Source organism: Equus przewalskii, chromosome 2 (genome assembly GCF_037783145.1).
Source record: "Equus przewalskii isolate Varuska chromosome 2, EquPr2, whole genome shotgun sequence".
Taxonomy (NCBI): domain Eukaryota; kingdom Metazoa; phylum Chordata; class Mammalia; order Perissodactyla; family Equidae; genus Equus; species Equus przewalskii.
This window is the reverse complement of record NC_091832.1, coordinates 85,079,198-85,105,330: the sequence shown is the minus strand read 5'-3', so window position 1 is coordinate 85,105,330 and position 26,133 is coordinate 85,079,198. Positions and strand designations below refer to the sequence as shown.

General features: G+C 38.0%; 1 protein-coding gene across 8 annotated transcripts in view; it reads left to right on the top strand.

Moving 5' to 3' along the window:
• ARHGAP10 (Rho GTPase activating protein 10) overlaps nucleotides 1-26,133 on the top strand; it is a 288,119-nt gene that overhangs the window by 103,274 nt on the left and 158,712 nt on the right. For all 8 annotated transcript variants that reach the window (XM_070611643.1, XM_070611639.1, XM_070611641.1 and 5 more), the window contains 6 exons: nucleotides 2,972-3,073; nucleotides 8,681-8,791; nucleotides 10,673-10,777; nucleotides 18,627-18,756; nucleotides 22,524-22,630; nucleotides 24,322-24,416. In XM_070611643.1, coding sequence (XP_070467744.1) covers nucleotides 2,972-3,073; nucleotides 8,681-8,791; nucleotides 10,673-10,777; nucleotides 18,627-18,756; nucleotides 22,524-22,630; nucleotides 24,322-24,416 — 650 coding nt within the window. The remainder of the gene's footprint in view (nucleotides 1-2,971; nucleotides 3,074-8,680; nucleotides 8,792-10,672; nucleotides 10,778-18,626; nucleotides 18,757-22,523; nucleotides 22,631-24,321; nucleotides 24,417-26,133) is intronic.

Below are 26,133 nucleotides of genomic sequence, written 5' to 3'. Positions count from 1 at the left end.
TTCTCTTTCTATTTTCCAAGTGGTTAACCAATTATACCAGCACCATTGGTCGAATAATATTTTTTTACCTGGTGATTTGTAATTGGAACCTTTATATATATTTACTTCTAATGTGTTCAAAAGACCTGATTATTTAAGTTTTGTTTCTTAGGTTTATGATTCCCTCTACCATTTATATAGTGTACATCTTATTTGGCTGGTTCTGCTGTTTTAAGCAGTAGCTCTTCTTTCCCATTTTTTATTTGCCATGTGCGATTTTATAACAGGTTATATGATGACTTCCTATGAGTCATATTTAGCCTGTAAACTTCATTTTATTTGCCTTACTCATCCCAAAATAAAAAGAAAATTTGTTGCCACCATTTAAAAATTATTGGATTTTTCAGCTGTTCCAGAAAAATCAGAGGACCTGGCCTGTATGCTGTACCTCTGTTTCCATATGGCAAAAATCTGCTGGAGCTGTGTTATAGCTTCCTTCCCCTCTAGGGTAGATCTGGGCTATCTGGTTTGCCATTGCCCCCACCTCTCCTGGATGAGTTCTACTTCCAGCTTGCTTCAGTCATTGTGTTACTGCCTGACCCAGACTCACTTGAGTTTACAATGCTGTTTTATAAAAAATTTTTTCATTGTATTTAATTTGATCCTTGATAGAGCCTTTTGTCTTACGTTGTTCAATTCATTTATATATATATAGTCCATATATGTGTGTGTGTGTGTGTATCTTATATTTCAGTGTTGAAGAAAAAATGCTCCATTCTTTATTGAATGCTACTTGAACACAGTCCTCTTTAAAATTCATATTATTTCAGCACAAGAAGTCATATGAGCACAAATAAACAGAATAATATTCTATAATAGGATTGAGAAAAACTGCGAGAAGAAATAATTATCTAAATCTTAAGATTCAAAAACAAAACACAGCAGCATTTGTATAATACCATACCATGTATGAACGAGTGTATCTCCCCTCTAATTGATGGGTGTAATGTTGTTTCTTGGCTAAATTTTTTCTTCACAAAGCCTTGATGTCATCATTTTCTTTCATTCCCAACTTTCCCCACGTGTTCATTTACATTCCCCACTATTGCTGAGTGTGCTGGATGTTTTGACTGCTGATTTCGCATCACTGCCAACTTTGTCCCATTCTGTGATTTGGATGAAATCAAATGAGTAAAAATGTTTTCAGTATTCCTGGTGAGTGCTAATCTGCAAAGATAGTGAACACTTTTTGCGATCTGGTCTTGCTTTGCAGCAATCTTGTCGTAAATGCAGTGGCATGACTTCCATTCTTGTTTAAACCTGAGAAACTGATGCTCAAAGAAGGCTGGGACACTGGTGCAGAGTCACAGAGTCCTAAGTGGCCAGGACTTGAACGTGACTCTTCTGGGACACCTAATGCAGTGTGTACTCTACAAGATGAACTTTTTAAAATATTGAAGATTTTGAAGTAATGGCCATATGTTTGTTTTAGTTTATTTTCTGTTTGTCGTTAAAATAGTTGATGAAGAGCATAATACATAATGAAAAGCAGAAAAGAGAGTAACCATATAATATTAATGCCTTAAACTTTTTTTTAAATGGTTTTACATTAAACCTAGGGCATAAAGAAAAATAAAGTGCCTCTGTTTGAATGAAAGTTTGAGTGTCCTGACACATGGGTGAACCATAGGATCACAGAATTTCAGGATTGGATCCACGAATGAGCTAGTACAAAAAAGCCCCCTGATCTTTGCAGTAAGAAAACTGATTCCGTGTTGCTAAATATTTTTTTCCAAAGTCATGCTGCTGGTTTGTAATTAAATTTGGAGTAGAAATGGATGGAAACATTGGTTCCTGGGTCTCTGTCTCCTCTGTCGATGTGGGGTTTAATTTAGAGTCTTTAGATGAGCTGGCAGAAGCTCTGTCCTAGGTTCCCGCAATGACAATTTGTAGTCCCATGTAGTGAAATAAATAATGATAAATGGGAAGAAATAGAATTTATGTGCTTTATTTAATCTCTTTGCCTAAAAGGAAAATGATCATACCAGAAAAGACTGGAATAGTTCATTATTTTTGCTTTAGAAAATAAAAGTTGGAAACTAGTGGAGAGAATGTTTTCTTCCAGGAGGCCTGAGAGAGTTAGGGCGAGTTTGAAGTTATTAGAAACCTTTTGACAGTATGAGGACATAAGTGTGCTTTCATTAGTGCTCAGAAATGTTTATTAAAAATCGAAGTGGGCAGGCTGTGTTGGGGCAATAGTCTTTCTTCTCTACATTGAAAAATTTGGTTACTGGTTTTCTGAAAAAGCTTCTATAGCAAAAGGAAAGCAAATGTTATTTCTAGGCAGTACCTGAGAAATGTTTATAATGTTGACAAAGGGGCTCAATACAAGTATGTCATTATCATTTTAGGCCCTGTTGACCTATTGAAACATATTCTAGACCATGTTATAGAAATCACTGCTAAGGTTTGGGAAAGTAGATGGTATTTGGTGTCAGAGGATGTTATTGTTAGATTCATACTAGACAATTAAGGAAGATCAACATTGATGATTCTTTTTTTATACAGAGCAAAACTTACTCAGTTTTAAGTGAATTCCATTTCTATGTCAAAATCTGTAGCAAGTTTGCTTTTTTCAACTTTATGTTTTTATACTGTATCCTTCTTTAAAAAATTTTTTTTAATGAGAGACAAGTGACATGGCATGAATTCTAAACTCTGAAAAGTATGAAGAGTAGAAAAATAACAGGCTTGGAAAAGAGGCCATTAAAAGAAAAAAAGAAAAGATAGGTGACTCTTCAATCCTCATGCTGTCTTGATGATTAAAAAGCAGTGGCCTGAATGTGGAGATTTTTCAGATAACTCGATCATGCTCAGGGTACTTTCTTTTATTTTCAGATATTTTTCATATTTTGAGCTTCCCAGTGGATAAACTGTGTGTATGCATTTTTCCCCCTGTTTAATCATAGTTGTCTGTTTTTCTGATTTGTAGGAAGAAAAAAAGAAGTTTGACAAAGAGACAGAAAAGAACTATAGCCTAATTGATAAACATTTGAATTTATCAGCAAAAAAGAAAGACTCACACTTACAAGAGGTATTGTTTTAATTCTTGTTATTTCTAAAATTTAGTAAATAGTACATGTCTTTTTTGTTTAAAGGTGCTTTTCTCTTGAAAACTTTTCATTTAGGATTATTAGAGCTGGGAAAAAAAATGAACAGGTATTGCCATGAGTTAAGGAAAGAGTTCTTGTGGAGCAAGACAAAATAATTAATACATCTTGTAGTGATTAATTTAGGATGGGTTCAGAGTATTAAAATTTTTGGTTCGGAGCCTATTTTCACAGGAACCGTTTTAACCAGCGTTACTGAAGAACAGATATATTATTTGCAGGAATAGATTCATAATTGGCTTTCAAGATTTCTTAAAGAAATGAACTGAATTTAATAAGCTCATATACCATTTGGCTTTTATGTGAAGGCAGCATTAATCTTATTTAATGCTGAGGATTCAGGAGGTTCAGCTCTACTGGAAAGAGAGCATCTGTTTTACTTGTGTTAATAGACTCGTTTTTTGGGAGGGAGCCGTATGTAAGGAGAAAGGAATTTATGTCTTCTCTCTCATTTTCTCTTTCTAGCCATTTTCTAAATTCCCTGCCACTTGTTTTTTTTCACTCACACACTCGAATGGAAACTCACTGGTTTACACTTTGGAACATACGCATTCATTAAAAATAATGCTGTTTGTGGCTGTTAGGATCTTGACACATCCTACAGAAGTGTGATTTTTTTCTCATTTGTTTATTTTTAAACACATAAGGAATCTGGGCATAATATGCTACTATAATATCCACTTATGGAAGTATCATCAAAACAACACTAATGACATTGAATCCAGTATGAATTTGGGTTTTAAATGTCATATTCAGTTGCCTACTGTGTGTGTGTGTGTTTATGTTTATGTGTATGTGGTCATTTTGACATTACCCACATGTCACATTTTCTTTGTCTCTTTAATACCTTTGACTGACATTTGGATGGCTTTTCAGAGTTTGTAAAAGAGAAAGAAGCTTTTGTACCACTTAATCCTCCTTACAATACTGTAGGTAGGTAGGGCTCCATTCTCTCCTTGTTCCTTATTATGTAGAAAGTCATGCAATTGTTACATGGGCTCCCTCATCTCCTACCCTCAGTCAATTTTGAGTGGCAGCTGTTGTTTTTATAGGCACTTTTTATGTTAGCAGTTTTCTGCCTCTCTTCTCCCCTTATCTCTATTTCCTGAAGGGATTTTCATGCCCCAAGTAAATTTCCATCTTCACTATACAATTAGGTATTTCATTCTAAACGTTGTTTAGGCAAAATCTTTAGTGTCATCCTTGGCCCTTTGTCTCACGCCCCACATCCAGTTCATCAGCATATGTCTTCTTCAGCTTCAGAATATTCTCAGAATATGGCCTCTTCTCCTGACCCCCACCACTGTCACCATGGCCCAAGCTGCTGGCGTTTCTCGCACAGATTATTGCAAAGGCCTCTTAATTGGTCTTCCTGCCTCCACCAACTGTATTCCTACTGTTTGTTTTTTATATAGCAAGCAGAGGGAGGCTTCGTGTTGCTCTTCTCCAAACCCTTCTCACAGCTACCTCCAGGGGCCCAGGCCCATCCCAGCCGTCCTCACACCCTCGTGGGCTGCCTCGCGCTGACTGGGCTGAGGCAAGTGTATCCCATGCTCAGGCCCTTTGTGTTGGTTCTTCCTTCTGCCTAGGGCATTTCCAACCCAGATCCACATGCCTCACTCCTCCAAATACTCTTTCAAATACTTTCCACTCAGAGTTCACTTTATTAGAGAAGTTTTCCCTGACCATTTTGTTTAGAGTGTCCCCCTTACTCTGCTTTATTCTTTTTCTTCTTACAACCATTTGACTACATATTTGATTGTTACATGGCTTCTTCTGCTAGAATGTAAGCTCCTTGAAGGCAACAAGATTGTTTTATTCAGATTTATCAGATTTTTCCCCCAATGGCTAGAATAGTACTTGTCAGGAAGTAGGCACTTAAACATTGATTGAATGAACAGGTGTGAAGTTGCTTGCACAGTGAACTAGGGCTTCGAGAATTTCGTGATTCCCGAAGATAATTAAACTGTGGATCAGAAATTTGAAGAGAACTTTAAGATGAATAATTTTAGTTTCATTTAAGTTATATATTTTTTCCTGTTTTGCCCTGTTTGCTCTTAAGGAACAAACTCCCAACTGAAACAGCTTTCTATTGCACGTGTGAAGGCCTTAAAGGGGGGATGCTCTTTAGAGAGAACAAGGTTAGGTTTGGATTCTCATTACTTTTGGCAGTGAATTGAGTTGAGGTGCTCAAGAGATTAATAAAGGTTGCTTAGAGAGGGACTGAGCAAAGGCAGAGGAACTTGTATCATCTATTCTTTCCTCTTGTTTTAAATGAAAATAACAGGAGAAAATTGTGGCAGACACCAGCTGACTGGGTAATTCTATTAGGACCTTTAGCTATAGCTCTGCCTGTATTGGGTGCAATACCTTATACCTCCAACCACATCCCTAAATTCTACTTAATATTTATAACAAGTATTGCTAGTTGAGAAAATTCCATTTCTGTTGATTTTTGAAGTATGTTTTTGTTTGCTGAGTAGCCAAATATAATATTTCAGTATAAATACGACCAGGGTAATAGGTCCTTTGAATACCTTTATGTGAGATGGATCTACTCTCATGATACATATTTACAGCAGGAAGGGTCAGAAAGTAGATGATAATTAAATTGAAATTACACATTTGTTAAAAACAAGCAACTGTTACTTGGTGTAGTAAAAAGTATAGTCCAAATACCGGTTGCAAGTCCATATTGTTACCTGTGCTTCTGACTGACCAGCTATACAGTAGAGGTTTCTACGACCCCATCTTTGGGTTCAGTTAATTTGCTAAAGTACCTCACAGAATTCAGAAACATTTCTTTAAGTTTACCAGTTTATTATAAAGGATAAAATAAAGGATACAGATGAACAGCCAGACGAAGAGGTGCATGGGGTGAGGTTGAAAAGAGCCCCAAGTGCAGGAAATTTTGTCCCCATGGAACTGGGGTATACCACCAGGCAAGTGGATGAGTTTGCCAACAAGGAAGCTAGTCAACTCTCGTTCAAGAGTTTTTATAGAGCTTAATCTATACTGCTTTCTCCCCTCCCTTCCCTTCCCAGAGGTTGGTGGATGGGCCTGAAAGTTCAGACCCTCTAATCACTGGGTCTTCTGGTGCTATCCAGGGGCTCCACCTCATTAGTGTAAACTCAAGTGTGTTCAAAAGGGGCTCCTTATGTATGACAAAAGACACTTCCATCACTCTGGAAATTCCAAGGGTTTTCGGAGCTTTGTGCCAGGGACTGGGGACAAAGACCAAATTATATAGTCCTTATTAGACCACATAGATTGCCTTATAGACTTGAGTCAGACTAAAGACTGTGCTGCTATGTCTAATTTGGATGTCCATGGCATTGTCGTAAAATATGGGTTATCGACAGTCTCAGGGATTCTGGTGGTTTAATCACAGAACACGTGGCACAGCAGTTCTGAACACTCAGAACATTAGGGGAGTGTTGCTAGAGGGTGACCAGCCATGCCAGGGTATTGCAGTAGCACAAACAACTAGGAAAGAGAATTCACTAAAATTAAAAAAAAAAAAACCTGGTAAATCTGATCTTGCTATAATTTTCTTGTAGAACATTTCCCAGTAACAGTACGTGAAAAATTTACTCTTAACTCTTGAAATCTTCATTTTATTAAATACTCGACAAAATTACATTGTTTTTCCTGGGAGTTTTGTCTGTTAACTGCTGGTGGCTGAACTCTCAAACTCTGGTTATTAGAAGCATAAAAATGTTAGGATTTTGATGAGTATGAGGTAGAAATTCTCATTTTGGCTTAATAACACTCTTACTTATTATATTTAAACATTATTTTAATTAAAAAATCATTTGATGCTAAAAAATTTTTTATTACATGTTAAATACTTTTTTTCCCCCCAAAATTAAAAAATTGTTGTGGTAAAATATACGTAACAGAAAATTTATGATTTTAACCGTTTTCAAGTATGTAGTTCTGTGTGATTAAGTACATTCATGTTCTTGTGCAATTATCACCACAGTTTGTCTCCAGAATGCTTGTCATCTCGCAGTACTGAAACTCTGGACCTATTAAATAATGACTCCCTAGTCCCGCCTCCAGCCGGCTCCTAACCACCACCCTCTACTTTCTGTCTCTACGAATTTGACTGTTCTAGGTACCTTGTATGAGTGTAATCATGTGGTAATTGTCCTTTTGTGACTAGCGTGTTTCACTTAGCATAATGTCATCAACGTTTGTCCATGTGGTAGCATGTGTCAGAATTTCTGTCCTTTTTGAGGCTGAATAATATTCCGTTGTGTGTATACACTACATTTTGTTTATCCATTCATCTGTCGGTAGACACTTCGGTTGTTTCCACCTTTTAGTTATTGTGAATAATGCTGCTTTGAACATGGGTATACAAATATCTGTTCGAGTCCTTGCTTTCAATTTTTGTGAGTATTTACCCAGAAATGGAATTGCTGGGTCATACGATAATTTTATTTTAAATTTTTTTGAGAACTGCTATAGTGTTTTCCATATCTGCTGTATCATTTTACATTCCTATCAACAGTATGCAAGGCTCCACTTTCCACATTCTCACCAACCCTGTTTTTTTTGATAGTTTTTTCCTGTTTTTTTTGATAGGTATGCATTGGTATCTTGTGGTTTTGATTTGTATTTCCCTGATGGTTAGTGATGTTGAACATCTTTCCATGTGCTTATTGCCATTTATGTATCCTGCTTGGAGAAATGTCTAGGTAAATACTTGAAAAAGTAAAATTACCTAAGTTAGGAAACACATAATGCTTTATAAGAATGGTTTCTAGGATGAGAATTCTTTCTGGGCTGTTCTCTCTGGAACCATGCTCCTCTCCCAGTTCCTTTCTAGTTAGACAAAATAAGCTGGAACCTTTTTTTGGAATGTCTTCTGGCCATCTGGTTCCTGTTCACTCGCAGGGGATGGGACATTGTGAGGGCTTAAGAGCATGACTGCCCACAGATGGGCTTCAAGCCCTGACCTGCCTTTGAGAGCCAGGTTCTTGAGATGGTGCCGTTGTGGCCACTTCCTCACCTGCTGCGTTCACTCATGACTGCTAGGTGACTGGAATTTCCCCAACCCTCTTTCCCAAGCAGACTTCATTCTTAGAAGATTTGTTAATGGAAATAATGTTTATGTGGTTTTGGTTCTATGTGTACGTTCATCCTTGAATGTCAATTGCAGTTGGGGTGAGTTTTTCATGAAGAGCTTTACTCTTGGTCTTCAATCCTTTGGGGTCAGTCAACCTCATCATAGAGAGCAGCGGTTGGCAAACTTTTTCTGCAGAGAGTCAGACCGTAAATGTTTTGTACTTTTGCAGACCATAAGGTCCCTGTTGCACCTACTCAGTTTGGTTGTTTTAGTTGGAAAGTAGCTATAGAAGATACATAAAGGAATAGTCATGACTAATTTCCACTACAACTTTATTTAGAAAAACAGGCTCTGGGCCACATTTGGCCTGTGGACTATAGTTTTGCCAACCTCTGATAAAGAGTTTCACTCCTCACTGTCTCTAATTTGACCGGCTTCAATTATTTTAACATAGGCAGATATCCAAGTGGAACAAAACCGGCAACACTTTTATGAACTGTCTCTTGAATATGTATGTAAGCTTCAGGAAATCCAAGAAAGGAAGAAGTTTGAGTTTGTGGAACCTGTAAGTATTATAGCAAATTGTTCTGCTAGTTGAATTTCGCAATATGTTAGAAATATTTTTCTTTCAAGATCTAATTTACGGTTGCTAGAGGCTGTAGTGCACAAACATGAAGCAAGATATCCTGAATTATAAAGGGTGGACACAGATAGCCGTGTAGTCAAAGAATCCCCTCTGAATCACTGGTTCTCAGCCTTATTTGCACAGCAACAGGTAATAATGAATATTTTTCCTTTTGCTACGTGGTCTCAAGGATTCTCAATCAGGTGCAATTTTTGCCATCCTAGTTTTAACTCCACCCTTAAAAAAAATCCCTGTGAAAGAAATCATATTGGAATGTGAGTGAAAGCACATTTATGGGGTAATCTTCACTCAAGTTTGCTTCTAAAGCAAGTACACCAGTCCAAACTTTGGTACCTTCAACAATTACTGGTAGCAAATGATTTCTAAATAAAATTCACGATGTTTATAGCAGCCTAAGTTAAGAATCAGCATGTGGAACATTTGAAATTATTTAATGAGTTACTGTGACATTTCTTTATACCTATTTTAGAAACACATGATTTAGAAACACACACACATTTTGTTTGTGCTTATATAGATGTACTTAATAGCTTCAGTTATTTATAATATATATGCACACATATGAATGTATGTATCTTCTGAATCAAAATGTAAAGGGTATTTCATACTGTGGGTTTTAGCAAAAAAATAAAGACAGTGGGATTTGTGATTCTCAGGATCCATTTTAATTTTAATATAGATTCTTTTGCTTGTGATATTTTTTTTAAAAAACAGCTTTATTGAGATATAATTCACATGCCATACAGTTTACTTGTTGTGTGTAGAATTTTGAGAATCCAAAAAAATAACCAAGTAATGATTAATTAAAAATTAGCATTCATAGAAGGTATGGTCCAGTTGGAGTAATAGAATTTGAACAGTTGGAGAAAAATATGTGACCTCCTTAAAGCTTTCCTTTTATTTGAAATGATAATAATAATGCCTATGTTTATTGAACATTTATATGCTCAATCATTGTTCGTGATTGTTCTAAGTACTTTACTTTGCTCCTGCATTTATTCCACACAACAACTGAATGAGGAGATATTTTTGTTATCCCACTTAGCAGATAAGGAAATTGAAGTAGGGAAAGTTGCGGTAATTCGCCCATGGTCTCATAACATTGCTGAAGTTGGAAATTGACCCCAGCTGACCATTTAGCATCAAAGCCTCAAATTCCTAACCATTACACTAGGTGACATCCTGAAGAAAATGAGTTTCAAGATTTCCTTAATGCTCACCCCATATCACTTTTGCTCACTTTAGATTTACTCGCATATGGGGCAGAAGCAATTGTCTTCTAACAAGAGCAGCAGCTTGGGAGTTTGTAGGAAACTCAGGGCTTGACCACCACCCTACCTCTGCCCCTCTGTGTCCCAGTTGCTGAACATCCTTGTCACGAAGACAGAGGTTACACTGCGCTGGCTGCTGTTGGAGAGAGCCTTCAGCCCTTTGATTCTGTGATTTCACTTTCCTTATAGATTCTATCAACCTACAGTGATAAAGTTTCATTTATAAATGAATATAGGGATTCTCTTGACTGAAAAGGACAAATGAGTGCTACAGAATTCCGTTTCTTCTATAAAAGCTGTCTGATGGCTCTGATATTTGAGGAAAAATCACAAATCCTTCATTTTTTATAGGGACTAATTAATAAATAATATGCAGTTAGGTTTAATTGAATTCTAGTGACTTCCTTTTAATTATTTTACATCAATAGAATCACAATGAGGTGAAGAGAACTACTTGGCTGTTTTTGTTATTCTTATTTTTCCCCTGAGTTTTTTTTGTGCTAATGTCACTTTTTCTCCTTTGTTTTAGATGCTGTCCTTTTTTCAGGGAATGTTTACTTTCTATCATCAGGGCCATGAACTTGCCAAAGACTTCAATCACTACAAAATGGAACTACAGATCAACATTCAGAATGTAAGGAAGTGAAAGCTTTCTGGTGTAAAAAGATGTTTGAGATGTGTATTTTTAATTTATTTGGTACATGAAAACCCGTAAACTAAGCCCAGGCTGATCTGTTGGTACTGGGAAGCTGAGGCTACGTTGCCACCTTCTGGTCGATTCTGTGTAACAAACTGCTCTCTGGCGAGGTGAGGCTCAAGGAATTCTGCCACCTGGCGGCTCTTTTTTTTTTTTTAAAATGAATTTATTTCATGTAATTTATTTTTCTTCCCTTATTTTCAGAGAAGTCACTATGTATGTTTTTATAATCAGAATTTCCTATAATTTGCTTTATTTTTTGTTTATCCAGTTTTATTGAGATATAATTGACACAATACTATAAGTTTAAGGAGTACAGCATGAGGACTTGAGATATATATTGTGAAATGATTTCCACGGTAAGTTTAGTTAACATCCATCACCTCATATAGTTACAAAAATTTGTTTTCCTTGTGCTGAGAATTTTGAGGATGTACGCTCTTAGTAACTTTCTACATATACCATACAGCAGTGTTAACTGTAGCTTTGTGGCACAATTCTAAGAGTGAGCTTTGTTACGTAGCTCTAAATTCTCTATGTATGAAACGGACAAAAGAGACCTCTACTTTAGATTTAAGTCATTTCAAATATAAGGATCTAAATTTCTTCTCTGTTACCCGTGTATCTTATTTGATTTTTATTCCCAGATAGGCTTATAGTTCCAATGGAACTTAATTCCTGTGTTTTATGCATGTTTACCAATGTAGTGGTATTCACTGTTGCTATTGGTCTTTATTTTTTTCCTCGAAAATGTATGCTTTCTATTAGGTCTTGGATAAAGAGATTTAGGAGAACTTTATGTATTAAACAGTATAATGTATGTGATTTTGATCAGAAGGTGGTGGATGTTTTTCCTTTCAACACTTTAGTTGATTTTGGATGTGTCCTCATTGAATTCAGGTTATGTTCAGTATAGTTTCAGGCCTTGTTAGAAATACAGTAAGTTAGTTTTGGAACAAACTCCTAGCCCACACTGAGAGACATTCAAGTAGAAGGATGGGAATCTCTGTGTTGTTTGCTGCCTGACCTTCGATTTCTTATAATCTTAGAAATTGAGGATGAATGGTTTTTGTGTAGATTTTGAGTTCTTTTTTTTTTTTTTTTTGATATAGTTCCTATACTTGGGAATGTAGATAACGAAATCTCTTGTTTTTTTTTAATTCTTGTGTCCATTTTTATTTGTAGATAGTTTGAACATTCAGTTGGGTTAAATAACTAGAAGAGTAGACCCCCGATCCCCACTCTGTCCATCAGTGACTATAATGTAACAAAATTTAAATATGTGTCAAAGTGTGTGTGTGTAGATTAGTCCTAACTTAAAAATTGTCTCTGTAGGTTGTAGAATATTTAGTCTAATGATGCTGTGATTTTTCAGAATACTTTTGCAGGCAGCAGAACACAGTGTTGTAAAAAGAACATTACATAGTTAGTTTAGAAGATTAGATTATAATCCTGATTGTTTTCCTCCACTAACTGGCTGTATAACTTGTGGAAATTCACTTTTTCTGTCTGAACCTCCTTTGTCAAGTGCAGGGCTGGCCTGGATGAGAAAACCTTCAGGCAGAGCTGGATCTGTAAATTGTGGGGCCAGTGTAAAATGAGAAGGCAGTGCCCCTTAGTCGAAAATGAAGAATTTTGACACAGCGACAGCAGAGCATTAAATCAAGTGTGTGACCGTCTGAGCACAGGACCTGTATGACTGCACAGGCTACATGCCCGTGAAGTCAGCCCTGTCTCAAGATGTCCTCACATCTCCTGGGGGCTTCAATGAAACTGTCCCTACACAGCTTGTGTGTGGGTGGAAGTACACTTATCACACACCTCGGGGGGATGGGGTGTGTGGTTACCTTACGTACACCACAGTCATTTCAGAGAGGTTAAAGGTTTAAATGTGAATGAGCAGTAGTCTGTCATGAAATATGATGAGCAAAATGAGCAATACTCTGTGATGAAATATAAAAAGCAAAACTTAAAGACAAGGTCTCATTTAAAACGGTGCACAGAATCTCCTGGTTACTATATTAATACTAGCGCCCTAACACACACATTTGATAACAACAGTCGTTTCCCATAGACAAGTGGGCAGAGAACAGTTTACTGAAAAAAACCTTTTCTTTGTCCTCTGGAACTTGAGTGGTGTCGGTGAGTTGCCCTGAATCCTTGATGTCTTCTCTCAGATTCCTCTCGTCTTTCTGTTCCCGCTGTTTCTGAGTCCATTCCTGCAGCTCTTCCAGGTAGAGGCTCTTCTTTCCACCTCTCCCTCAGTATTGAGAACACCTGACTAGGTGTTGCCTTTGCTCTTCATTTTTCCTTTTAGCTCATTCTTTTCCCTTGAGAAATAGCAGCACCTTTGAAACACATGCCACTCATTCTACCTCACCTACTCTCTCTCTCCTCATTATTGCTGTAATTTACTCATTTCTTGGCCATTTGTTGCATTCCCTGATGATGTCAGCTTTTAGCATATTAAAGGGAAAATGCTGGCTATGGAGAACTGTATTACAAAAATCCCAGTTACGTGTTATTTTTTATGCTGTGTACGTTTATGTATTTAAGGAAACATACCCAAATGTTAAAAGCAAATCTTAGAATTAACTCTCTGTGCACTATAATGTTATAGATAATTTTGGTCAACTTTTAAGTATTTTACTGTAGTAAAAAAATAGCAAAATAATTTTATAATCAGAAAAAAGGTAAAAGTTATTTAAAAGTGAAAATGACCTATTTTTCCCCATCTAGTTTCACCTTTTCTCTTGTAAAAATGGTTAGACCTTTTTTTGGAAAGAGATTCAGTCTTCATCCCTTTTCCATAAGCTAGTGTAATAGAAGGAAAACAAAAAAGAGCAAGATGGCTTTTAGAAAATAGATTTTACACAAGAATGTAAATTGTATCAAAATTAAAGGATATTTAAAAAAATGAGTTTTAAACTTTCGGGATCTCTATCCCCAGAGGAATATGGGGAAAAGGAGACTAGAATAGAATTCTTCCTGGAAGGAAATGGAATATGAGCAATTTTGGGATTCATAAAGAATCACTAGAAGATACTAAGAGTGGTTAAGAAGAATTTAAGAATCTGTGCAAATATTTTTGTTACAGTGTTGGGAGAAAAGTGGAACACCAAAATGAAAAACTCTCTTTAAAAAACAAAAAAAGAGAGTGATTGGAAGTGATTGTGTCAAAATATGGGCCTGGTTATTTCACGGGGGTGAGGTGGGGTGGGGTGGTTTATGGCCACTTTTTAGCTTGTTTATGCTTTTTCTTTTGGCCCCCAAACAGACTATTAGTGCCCTAACCTTTTTCCTGTTTATAATGCTATGGGTTGGTTTTTATAATCTGAAAAAAAGTTTTAAAGTGTACTTTGCCTTCTAATCAGATTTAAAATAATTGTCAGTTTGACATTGAAGATTATCTTGTATCCTCTGTTAGAGAATAATTGTTAGGACTTTTCAGTGACTTAATTGTAATACTAATAATACCACCTGAATTAATTTTGTTACCATGTGCTGGGTGTTACCTGTGTGCTTTATTTGGATTATACACTTGGTCTTCATAACAGTCCCACGATGTAGGTTTTTTTATTCCTATTTTACAGATGAGGAAAATGAGGAAGAATAACTTCCTGAAGTCATGATGCTCTAGGGTCAGGGCCAGCATTGGAATTTGGGCGGACTCGCTCCAGGGCCCAAGGTGGTTAGTTTCAGATTTAGTGGTGGCGTAGAAATGGATCACTGGTGATGTGTCTGGGGCCAGTAAATACAGGAGTTGTGGAACATCCTGGTATGTCCATCTGTTTCCCTGGACCTTAACAACTTGTGGGTAGCATGGTAGTCCCTTAATTGTAAGGACTCAGATTCAGGCACTGATGGTGAACCTCAGCTCACCTCCATCTCTCACAAGTTCTGACTTGACTTTCCCTTGCCCCCATGGGAGGTGTTTTAAGGTGTTTAGACTTGATCACCTATTCACTTGGGATCTCCTATGCACCATTCCTTATTCTGACGCCTCTCTATGCATAGGGCACTTGATGGTATGGTATGGGGATTGCAGTGAGTGAGGGGTGTGTGTGTGACCCTCCCCTGCCCCTTGTTCTGTTATATTATTTTGGAAGATAATTAAAGCAGGGCTGCATGGGGCCCACCCCTGATGTTTTACAGCTGTTTCATGAAACCCTCTTCACATTTGTAGTTACGCTCGCCTGTTTTTTGTTCCCTGATGAGGTCATGGGGCCAGAATGAGAAAACTTAAATGAAAAATGGCAATCCGTACTTGGAGTCAGCCTTGCCTTCTGCCTTTAAAGCTTTATTTCTGGGTAAAACTTGATGAATAGCTCCTTGTCCCTTTCCTCTTCCTTTTCCCTTTAATATGAGTGAACATGTGCTAAACCTGACCCACTAGTTTTCCAAGATATTCAAAGGTGTCTGAATTCCAGCTTAGTTCCCAAATTGAGTCCTCCTCCCACAAATAAGTGATATTTAATTTATGAAGCTTAATTTAAGAATGATTTGTTTGGAAATTTGTTTATTTACCAAAGCATGTATGGAAAGGAAAGGAAATAATACAGCAATGGTGTTTTATTGCCATTGGGTAGTGCTCGGCTGTCTCATCAGTTATGGTGAAGAATAAAGCACCATAAAATGCTTTCAGTAGTGCCACCCACAGTGTAAACACTCTAATATTACCTATTTTAATGTTTACAGTCTAACCGTATTACCAATTCAATGATATCTTTGTATATATCTGGAGTTTATAATTAGAGATTGCTAGGTTCTAGCCATTTTTACCCCCATTCCTATTTGCCTAAAATGATGAACATCTTCCCTTCCCAGTGCAGAGTCATAAGCATCTGAGGAAGCAGGGCAGTGAGGGCGAGGGGCGCTGCAGGGAGGGGTCTGCAGCAGGGAAAGCCGGGTGATGGTGGGAGGGTACAGAGGCAGCATGTAGAAGAGGTGGCTGGAAGATTTGGGAGATTGGTTACATTGAGCAGCTGTGTTAATTGAGCAAATAAGTAAATGTATTGAGAATCATGGGAGCCAGGCTTCTTAGTGTCTGAAAAGAAATTTACAGAATTGGAAAGGGGTAGGCTTGAAAGAAACCTGAAGTATTGGGTTGAACTTAGATTTATTGGTATGAACTTAATGGGTTTTAAAATACATAGCTAGATGTAGGAGTAGTGATGTGTATGTCTGTATAAATACATATGTATGTGTATATACGTATACCTGTATTTCCTCAGTCTGTCAGCCAAGAAGCCCTGGGAGCAATGACACTCCCTTAGCTGTGGGCACGCTGTGCCCAGATCTTGGTTTCTAAATACTACCCTTCACTAAAAGAAGCAAGGGTTCCTTTGGGGAAATGGCTGATTCTAGGACTAGGACAGGGAAAGTGTAAGATGAACCTGGGATAGGTAAAAAGTAAGGCATTACTCAGAGAATTAAGGGGGCATATCTGAAGACAGGGGAGCCAGCTAGAAGGGGCTCCTGCTGGTAAAATCTAGGACAATTTGAGCATTAACATAAATAATGAGGGGCCAGCTCCGTGGCTGAGTGGTTAAGTTTGCACGCTCTGTTCCCGCGGCCCAGGGTTCGGATCCTGGGCGCGGACATGGCACCGCTCGTCAGGCCACGTTGAGGCGGCATCCCACATCTCACAACTAGAAGGACCTGCGACTGAGATATATAACTGTGTACAGGGGAGGTTTGGGGAGATAAAGCAGAAAAAAAAAAGAAAAAGATTGGTAACAGTTGTTAGCCCAGGTGCCAATCTTAAAAAAAACAAAAAAACCCCATAAATAATGAGAGTATTGGATGCAACTCATCAGGTAAATAGGAATGTATATGTGTGTGCTCACGTGTGTATGCTGGCATCTATACATATATGGCATGCATATATGTGTATATATGTATTTTTTGTTGTTGGTGGTGGTGCCTTCAATTCGATTCCAATTCCTTGTGACCCTTTGTACAGCAAAGCAGAACCCTGCCCAGTCTTGTTGCACCATCCTCTTGTCCGTGGCACTCTATCAGACAGTGCTCCCCTGCTGCTCATAGGGTTTTCCTGGCCAATTTTTTCAGAAGTGGGTGGCCAGGTCCTTCTTCCTAGTGTTAGCCTGGAAACTGCTGAAACCCGCCCACGATGGGTGAGCCTACTGGTATTTGAAATACCGGTGGCATAGCTGTCAGCATCACAGCAACATGCAGCCACCCAGTATGACAGCCGACAGATGGGAGGTGTGGTTCCCTGACTGGAAATGAACCTGGGCCCTGGCAGTGAGAGCGCTGAATCTTAACCACTAGACCACCAGAACGGGCTGTATATGAGCAAGTTTATAAATATCACACACACATACACACACACGAAGAAAGAAGTGAGGGTTGGAAAGAATCTCAGCAAAGTGACAAAGGAGGAGAATAAAATCAGGTATAATCAGTATTAAGATGGGACAAGAAACCCTGGAGACATGAGAAATGGGAAGGCAAGAGGGAGCTGGACATCGACAAATGAGTTCTCCCCTCTTTGCAGCCCTGCATTTTCTTCTAGTATATAAACAGATTTTTTAGAAAACTCTCAGCTTGTGTTTAAAATAAGTCCTTGCAGATAAATTTTCCTCTTTGCAATCTACATTTATCAGACTCTCTATCTCCCTAAAAAAAAAAAAAAGTGCCGTTCTACCATTTTTCTGCTCTTAGGACCCTTGCTAACCCCTTTCCTTATAGGGAGGAGAGAGGAGAAATTTCAATAATAATTTTTCATCTCAGCTCCTCCGCAGTTTCACATCAGCAGTTTTTTGGTATTAATACAATTATTTCTGAGTGTGGATGAAAGAAATGTCCAGAAACTTCTGGTGCTGACTCATCACAGTGACTTGGTAATTTTGTTACTTCCCCTTGCGTGTAGGTGTTCAGTGTAGCTGTTTGACAGAGATATTGGCATGCCAAGTCTCCTGGGTTTCAGAAATGTGATTTGTCTCTTCCCATATCAAAGACATTATTTGTAGGTGAGATTTTTCCCTCCCTCCCTTCTTCTGGGAAGAAATGTCATTTGCAAGTGCGGTTGCCATGACCTGGAAAAAACGACACTTGTATTTATTACTTTGCAAAGAAGAGCTAAGTTTTTCAGATTCTGAGTACTTAGACATATTGCTAGCATAATAGTAATAACAAGTCAGATTGATTGTTGGCAAAGGAAAGACTTCCCAGACAGGTATGTTATGAGCTTTTTTTAAAAAAAAAATCTAAGGTTTAGTAATATTGTGAGACATAGGGGCAGGAATTCTTATGTTGAATAATAGAATTATTCTGGGTGTTAGCAAGCTTCAAAGTAAAGAACCTTGGGGCCAGCCCCGTGGCTGAGTGGTTAAGTTTGCGTGCTTTGCTTTGGTGGCCCAGGGTTTCTCTGGTTTGAATCCTGGGCGCCGACATGGCACCACTCATCAAGCCATGCTGAGGTGGCGTCCCATGTGCCACAGCTAGAAGGACCCACAACTGAAAATACACAGCTGTGTGCTGGGGGGCTTTGGGGAGAAAAAGAAAAAAAAAAAAAGTAAATAACCTCTAGTTACCTTGACTTAAACCCCTCTATTAGCTATTTTACCACTAATTTGTGTCTTTGAACAATAATCTCAACAAAATCTTAGAGACACATTGGAAAGGATAGGTATATTTTGAAAAATTTATAGAAAAATCCTACAAATTTAATTATAGTTAACCACTGTCTTAAAAATCAGAGACTAAAAAAAAAAAGGAAAACTCACGTGAGAATTTATATGTGTTTTTTAATCTATTTCAGACACGAAATCGTTTTGAAGGAACAAGGTCAGAAGTGGAAGAGCTTATGAACAAAATCAGACAGAATCCCAAGGACCACAAACGAGCAAGTCAGTTCACAGCAGAAGGCTACCTGTATGTACAGGAAAAAAGTAAGAGGCCCTCCGACAGTGACAAATGACTAATTAAAAATTTTTTAAAAACCTCTTATTGTGGGGGCTGGCCCCGTGGCCGAGTGGTTGAGTTGGTGCGTTCCGCCGCAGGAGACCCAGTGTTTTCTTGGTTCACATCCTGGGCGCAGACATGGCACTGCTCATCGAACCATGCTGAGACAGCGTCCCACATGCCACAACTAGAAGGACCCACAACGAAGAATATACAACTATGTACTGGGGGGCTTTGGGGAGAAAAAGGAAAAAAAAAACTCTTATTGTAATTACTCCGGTATTTTTGGAATAATTATTCCTACTGGTTTCTTTGCCTCCTTCTACCCTAGAAAGTGTAATTTGCATTTTTGGGGAAAACAACTTCCTGCTTTAGGGAGGGGATGGTGAGATTAGAACTGTGCGAGCACCCAGCTTTCTAGCTGCACCCCCGACTTCTGTACCACGTTTTGCTAAAACTTCCTTGTGAGGGAACCCGAACTTGGTATAAGGGGTGTAAGACTGAAAGTGATGTGCAGTATTATCTTTTTCCTCCTTTCCCTTCACCCCCATCGTTAGCACCAACAAACACACACACACATTCGTATACATAGGCACCTCCCCCCCCCCCCCCCCGCAACCCTACGCCTCCATGGTGAAGAGAGACATTTCTTTTCTTCCTTCATATCATTTCTTCCCACACCACTCTGAGATAGTTACTCCTTACTAAAATTATCAGATTGATTGCAGATGACTATAGAAAATATTCCTAGATGGCATCCTGACTTACCTCACAGTTTTTAGTGTTGTTGCTATCTTAGTGAATATGTGGTGCATAGAGTGTCCTTATTTTGAAATCAAGGCACTCAGAAACTCTTTCAAACTTTTGACAGTTTGGTTTTATTTTAATGGTTAAGCTCTTAAAGTTGACTACTTCAACTGTAGAACTTGATTGCTGGTTAGTAGAGAAGAGGAGAATGTGAAAATGTTTCTGTATTTACTATTTTCCTCCCTTCCCACCCTCGACCGTCGTCAGGGTGCTTTACAGAGTCCGTTTCACTTGTTAAGTGTGGCTGATTTACAGGACTTTCACACTGACCAATTTAGTAGAAGAGAATACTCATGGAACAGCTGTGTGAATGGATGTGTCCTTTGAATGGAAGTTCATATTATATGCAGTCAGCAGAATAGTTTTCTTTTTCTGTTTGTCCTTATTTGATCTGGGTTATCATGTCTCGTGAAGAACAGTTACATGGCATGGCAGAACTCTGAATTTATCTGATGCTTTATCTTCTTAAATCTCAGTTTGTTTATTGAATTTGAAAGAACTAAACCCAAATATAGGGTAAAGACATAAGAAGGATAGAATTTTTGTATTATGTGCCCAAGTGAAAATCAGAGGAAACTTTAATTTTTAGAAAATCATAGGAAACTTTAATTTTTAGATTCATAACTCTTGCTTATCTTACTGGCTTTGAGAGGAATTGGGCTGAAACTAGATGCAAAAAACAACAGAAACAATAGCAAAATTCTTGTTAACTGTGTCCTGGGCACTGTGCTAAGCTCTTCAACAACTTATCTTATTCAATCCGTTAAAAAACCTTAGAAAGGGTAAGGTACTATTGTTACCCCGTTTACAATGAGAAGATGGAAGCACTGAGAGGTAAATAACGTTCCCTAGTTCATACAACTCCTAAGTGCTGGAATTGTCAGTCTCACATTGGAGTCCTTGTTGCACCCTCTCCCGCAGTGTTGCCTGGAGCTTGGAGGGATGTGGAAGAGCATCATTAGCCTGTATGCTCAGAGCTGATTGAGTAGTAGGCTCAGGTGGGTGTCAGGAGGGAGTGGTAGCTTAACTAGTGGGAAGACCTTGATATTTGGGGCCAGCGACTGTGAGAGGTTTGGCTTTGCTATTTCTCAGGCATTTGGTCTAAGCTTAAGTTTTCTCAGGTTAAAAAGGCAATAATATACCACCCCCTTCTTGAGGTTTTTTTTCTTAGTATTGAATGAAATACCTATGCAATATTTTTGTGAACCATAGAACATGGTGCAAATGCTAGTTATTGAACACACATTCACCAGTGGCTCCTGGATCTGATCTTTGGACGAATGAAGATCTGAGATGAGACTTACTGTGGTCCAGTAACTCCTCAACCCACCCCCCAACCACCACCCCAAGATAATGTAATTACCTTTTCTTAAAGCTAAATGCATTCCTTTTTAAATTTTTATTTATTTACCTATTTTCAGATGTACATCATAGTATATTTCTAATTCTGTGTAGATTACATCATGTTCACCACCCAAAAACTAATTATAGTCCATCCCTTCACATGTGAGGTTAATCACCCCTTTTGCCCTCCCCCCTCCCCCCCTTCCCCTATGGTAACCTCCAATTCAGTCTCCAATGTTATGTGTTTGTCATTGTTTTCATCTTCTACTGATGAGTGAGATCATATGGTATTTGACTTTCTCCCTGTGACTTATTTCAGTCAGCATAATACCCTCAAGGTCCATCCATGTTGTCACAAATGGCTGGATTTCATCATTTCTTATGGCTGAGTAGTAGTCCATCGTGTATAAATACCACGTCTTCCGTATCCATTCATCTCGTGATGGGCACCTAGGTTGCTTCCAAGTCTTGGCTATTGTGTATAATGCTCCTGTGAACATAGGGGTGCAAGTATCTTTATGCCTTTGTGTTTTCAAGTTCTTTGGATAAATACCCAGCAGTGGGATGGCTGGATCAAATGGTGGATCTATTCTTAATTTTCTGAGGATACTCCCTACTGCTTTCCATAGTGGCTGCACCAGTTTGTACTCCCACTAGCAGTGAACAAGGGTTCCCTTCTCTCCACATCCTCTCCAGTAAATGCATTCCTTTTAAATCTGTCCTTTTTTCCCTCCTAAGTTTGTCCTTCTTGAGTCTTAGGTATAGATGGTTAATTTGTTTGTTTTTAGGTGAAATGATGGTGGTAATGGATGTAAATTGCTGGGTTTTTAAAACGTCTTTACTTGGTAAAAGAATAAATTGTCAACCTCTGTTGGGCTTAACATTTGTTTTGTTGTGGTTGGACTTTTACTGGCGCTTGAAATTCTAGATGCTAGGTACCCCTGACATTGACCATTGTCTTTTAAGAGCTCTCATCGTGGTAATACTGACTTAGGAAGAGGTAAGAAGTAGTTCTGAGAATGTTCTGGTGCATGTGTGGCCAGCTCACCCCTATCTTCTTCATGCTTCACTCTAAAGCTTAGCTTTACCGTCGTTGGTAAGGGCAGCTGCTCACCAAGGTGCTATAGTGGACTTAAAGCGCCAGATGGATTTCTAGACTAGCTGTTTTTTTTAAGCACTGTGATTCTACTGGTCTGTCTTTTTGAGAGACCAAAAGGGAATCCAAAACCATCATATGTATTGTATGGAATTCTGGAAACCCTCGTGAGCTCTTAATGTTTAGAAGCAAACAAAAAATATAGCTTATAATTAAGAGCTGTTTGGGTAGGAGATATAACAGGCTAGCAAACTATTTTAAAAGTTGGTCTTTAAATCACTTCTGTGTTGCTGAAACTATTAGGAACTTTTCTTCAGTTATCTCTTTGAGCCTTATTATTCCCCCTTGTTTTTCCCTTTGCTTAGAACCAGCAAGTGTTGCTGATTTGTTTCCTTGAGCTGTATTAGTTGCTGCTTTTATTGGGATTTCCTCTTTAGTAATGTGTTTGGAATTCTGCATATCTGCTTATTTGTGAGGAAAAATAGAAAGTTCTATTTCACGTTGCAGGGCCTGCTCCATTTGGGTCTAGTTGGGTCAAACACTACTGCATGTATCGGAAAGCAGCCAAGAAGTTCAACATCATCCCATTTGAGCACAGATCTGGGGGAAAACTTGTAAGTATTTGATTTTATACTCTGTATTCTGTATGAGGTGGTCTTTCAGAGTGTCATTTTAATGGTTTTCATATTCGCTAATGATAAATACATTTTATTTTCTGTTTAGGATAAAAATCTTTGTTTTCTTTTGGTTCTAAATAGGCCAGAAAACAACAGTTCTTGTGCTTTTTGAATTGTATGCATGGGTTTTTATGGTCAGATTTTTTTCTTTTTTAGAGGAGTAGAGTCCTTTTATGGCACTGTTATTAGAAGATTAAATTAACACCTACAGTGAGCTTTCATGATTCAGTGGTCTGTTAGGTCCATATTTACACGGGAGAGCTGACGTGCACACATGTATTCACACCCTGAAAACAGTATAGAGTGATGATCTATAATGAATTTTATGGTTTTTCACTTAGACTGTCAAAGTTCTCACTTAAATATGCCCCATTTAGTTTACCCTTCCTATAGAAATAAACAGCAAAACAATGCATGATAGCAAGAAAAGAGCAACAGCCCACAGGAGTTGGCTGTAGGAAGGGTGATCTTTACGGGTATTCTAAAGAGCAGCTGCAGCTCATAGTGATAATCAGTAGTCTGGAGACAAAGCTCTTTCCATCAATATTGCATAGAATTGGAAACATGTTTTAAGAAAGAAGGTTAATTCATTGCTTTCTGGATAGATGGGCATGATTTTGCTCATGTGAATATGGGATTAACCCAAGTTCATTTCTATTTACATATATTTTGCATCTCCTGAGAAATATTTAATGCAGCTTGTAATACAAACACACTTTTTAATAATGAAATAGACATGGAAGATCAGGACCATGGAGAAGAGGAGGAAGTGAGGGTGTCTCTTTTGAAGGCTGATGAGATTAAGATTGAGCTTGAGGTTTGAATCTGGATATCCTGTCAGAGCTAACTCAAGTCATGAGACAAGTCCACTTAATGATTCTTTCTGTTTTAGCCACCTTTAGAATATAATGAATGTGATATTTTGGATATTTATATATTTAATGTTTGCTCAATATTATCTGGAGATCCTCATATTCCAGAAAATGCTAAAACATTCCCCAAGTGTGCACTCAGACTTCTTACAGTTCTTTACTGATGACTGTGTTCCTGCATTCTACCTCTCTGTCTTCCACCTCTTTTTATGCTCTTCGAGAGGATGGTTTAGTGAGGTAAAATGGTACCATATTAAAAAAAAGAAAATTAAGTAAATTCAGGGTGATTCATTTAGGAAACAGAAAAACCACGTAGATTGAGTGGTTTGGATCACAATAGCTGATCTAAGGCCCTCGGTGTACTTTCAGGTAGATTCACATGGAATTGAAATTTTTATATGGTTTAATGTAATGTGATATAAAACCAAATTATTCTTTTTAAAAGCGTACAATAAGAGGGTAACATATTCTAGCATGTGGAGACTCTATTGGTAATCCACCTTTTAAAATTAGCACTCATGAGGTCTGGTTTAATGTTACTGTAATCAAAGCAGGAGCTAGAAAACCATAAGAAAAGGAGAACGACAAAAATGGTTAAGGTTTTAATAGTGTTTTTAAGTAAACTAGTTCAAAAGAGAATAGGATAAAGAGACTTAAAACTTTGAACTTTGCCTCCCCTCCCCCAAATATAGGGTGCTTCAGGGTGTATATGTTTATACTGTAGTTTTTGAGAATATTTAAAATGATTATTTGTAGGGGGATGGAGAGGTGTTCTATTTGAAAGAATGTACCAAAAGGCATACTGACTCCATCGACAGAAGGTTTTGTTTTGATGTTGAAGCCGCTGACCGGTAAGTTACTGGAATTATTGGACTTAAATGATTTTTTAAAAAAACAGGTTAATTGCAACTGAGATTTCCATGGCTTAAAAGAATGTTATCTTGTTACATTTCCAGGCAATGTATTCATTGTGAGCTGTTTAGCCTCAGTCACTGTGTTTAGCTGTGGAGTGATAGCTTAATCTGGGCCGAAGTTTGGAGTCATTCTAACCAGTGTTGTCACTTAAAAAATAACCATGGAGTATTTCATTGTTGATCCAAACCTCATTTGTGGCACTAAAAGAATAATGAGTGAAAGTAAGGAAGTGGGTGACAAAGCTAAACAGAGGTGGCGATGGCTGTTAATACAGAACAATATTCATTTTTCACTGTGGGAATTTTCAATGTATACGCTCTGTTTGTGATGGAAGGTCATAGGCAAACTCTGTTTATTCAAAGACTATTTTTTTTCTTGGTATATGACTTTGAGTTATTGAGTTATAAAAGAATCTTTGCCAGAGAGGAGGAAGTGAAAAAAAAAAAAAAAAGAAGAAAGTCCATCTGACAGTATTTGTCAGACTTGTCTGGCATTTATTTCTATGTCCTCCTGTAGCACTAAGGAAAATCATGGTACTCATTGAACATTTCTTTTGTAATGGCTGTCAGTACGGTGGTTCCTTGCCAGCCATGGTTTTGGCAACAATGGTATTTAGATAATGTTGTCTCATATTTGTATAATAAAAGTTTGCAGTATGAGATTTTTTTGCACAAAAGTTCATTTCAGGTCAGGACCCAAGAATACAAAAATAATGAATGCTTCCTCTTCCCTCAGATGATATAACTGAGTCTATGGGGTTAGTGCAGAGAGAGAAGATCTGTGTTCTACTTTCTAGTAAGTGGATTGAAGATGAGGTACATGAAAATGTGCTCTTAAGCACCATGATAAAGGACAGATGGTTTAATAAGCGTTTTGCCAAGACTGGAAAAAAATGAAAGGGAATGTCATTGTGAAAGAGGTTAAATTTTGAACCAGTAAATGCTGGTTCAAAAACTTTAAGAAGGGGTTCAGGCTGTGTAATAAACTTGAGCATACATACGTGTGCTTACGTCCATGGTTAGCATTTGTTGAATGCTTTCTAAGTGTCAGACAGTGTTCTGATTTCTACTATGCTTTATCTCATTTAATCCTCACCACAGCTCTATCAGCTAGATATGACCCTTCCCATTTTATGGTGGGAAAGTGGGGCATAGAGAGCTTAAGTGATTCTCCCAAGGTCGTGTAGCTAGTCAGTGGAAGGGCTGAGATTTGAACTCCTGCGTTCTACGTCTGGAGCCCAAGCTCTTAACCACTATGCTAAGGGCCTCAGAGTATTACCATGTAATTGTTTTGTTTCCTAAATAATTGACAAAAGTGAATCAGCAGAGATGTCTACTAGAAAATGTGTTAAATGAGGTTAATCCCTAGTACTTTCGTATATTGTTCTAATACAATTTGTATTATTTTTGCCTAAACCCATATTTTCCCTAAGACCTTGATCATGCTGAATGCTCATCAGCCATGATCCTTAATGATGGTGTAACCTCTTCCTACTCCTCACAAAGATTCATGAGGGATTACCATGGAGTTACTTTTATCTATAAAGGACAGTACCTTGTAAGGAGACTCTTGGAACTGGGGAAGACCTTAGAGTGATCTATTGTAGTGGTTTTCAAACTGCTTTATAGGGAGACCTTCTTTTCAAATGAAATG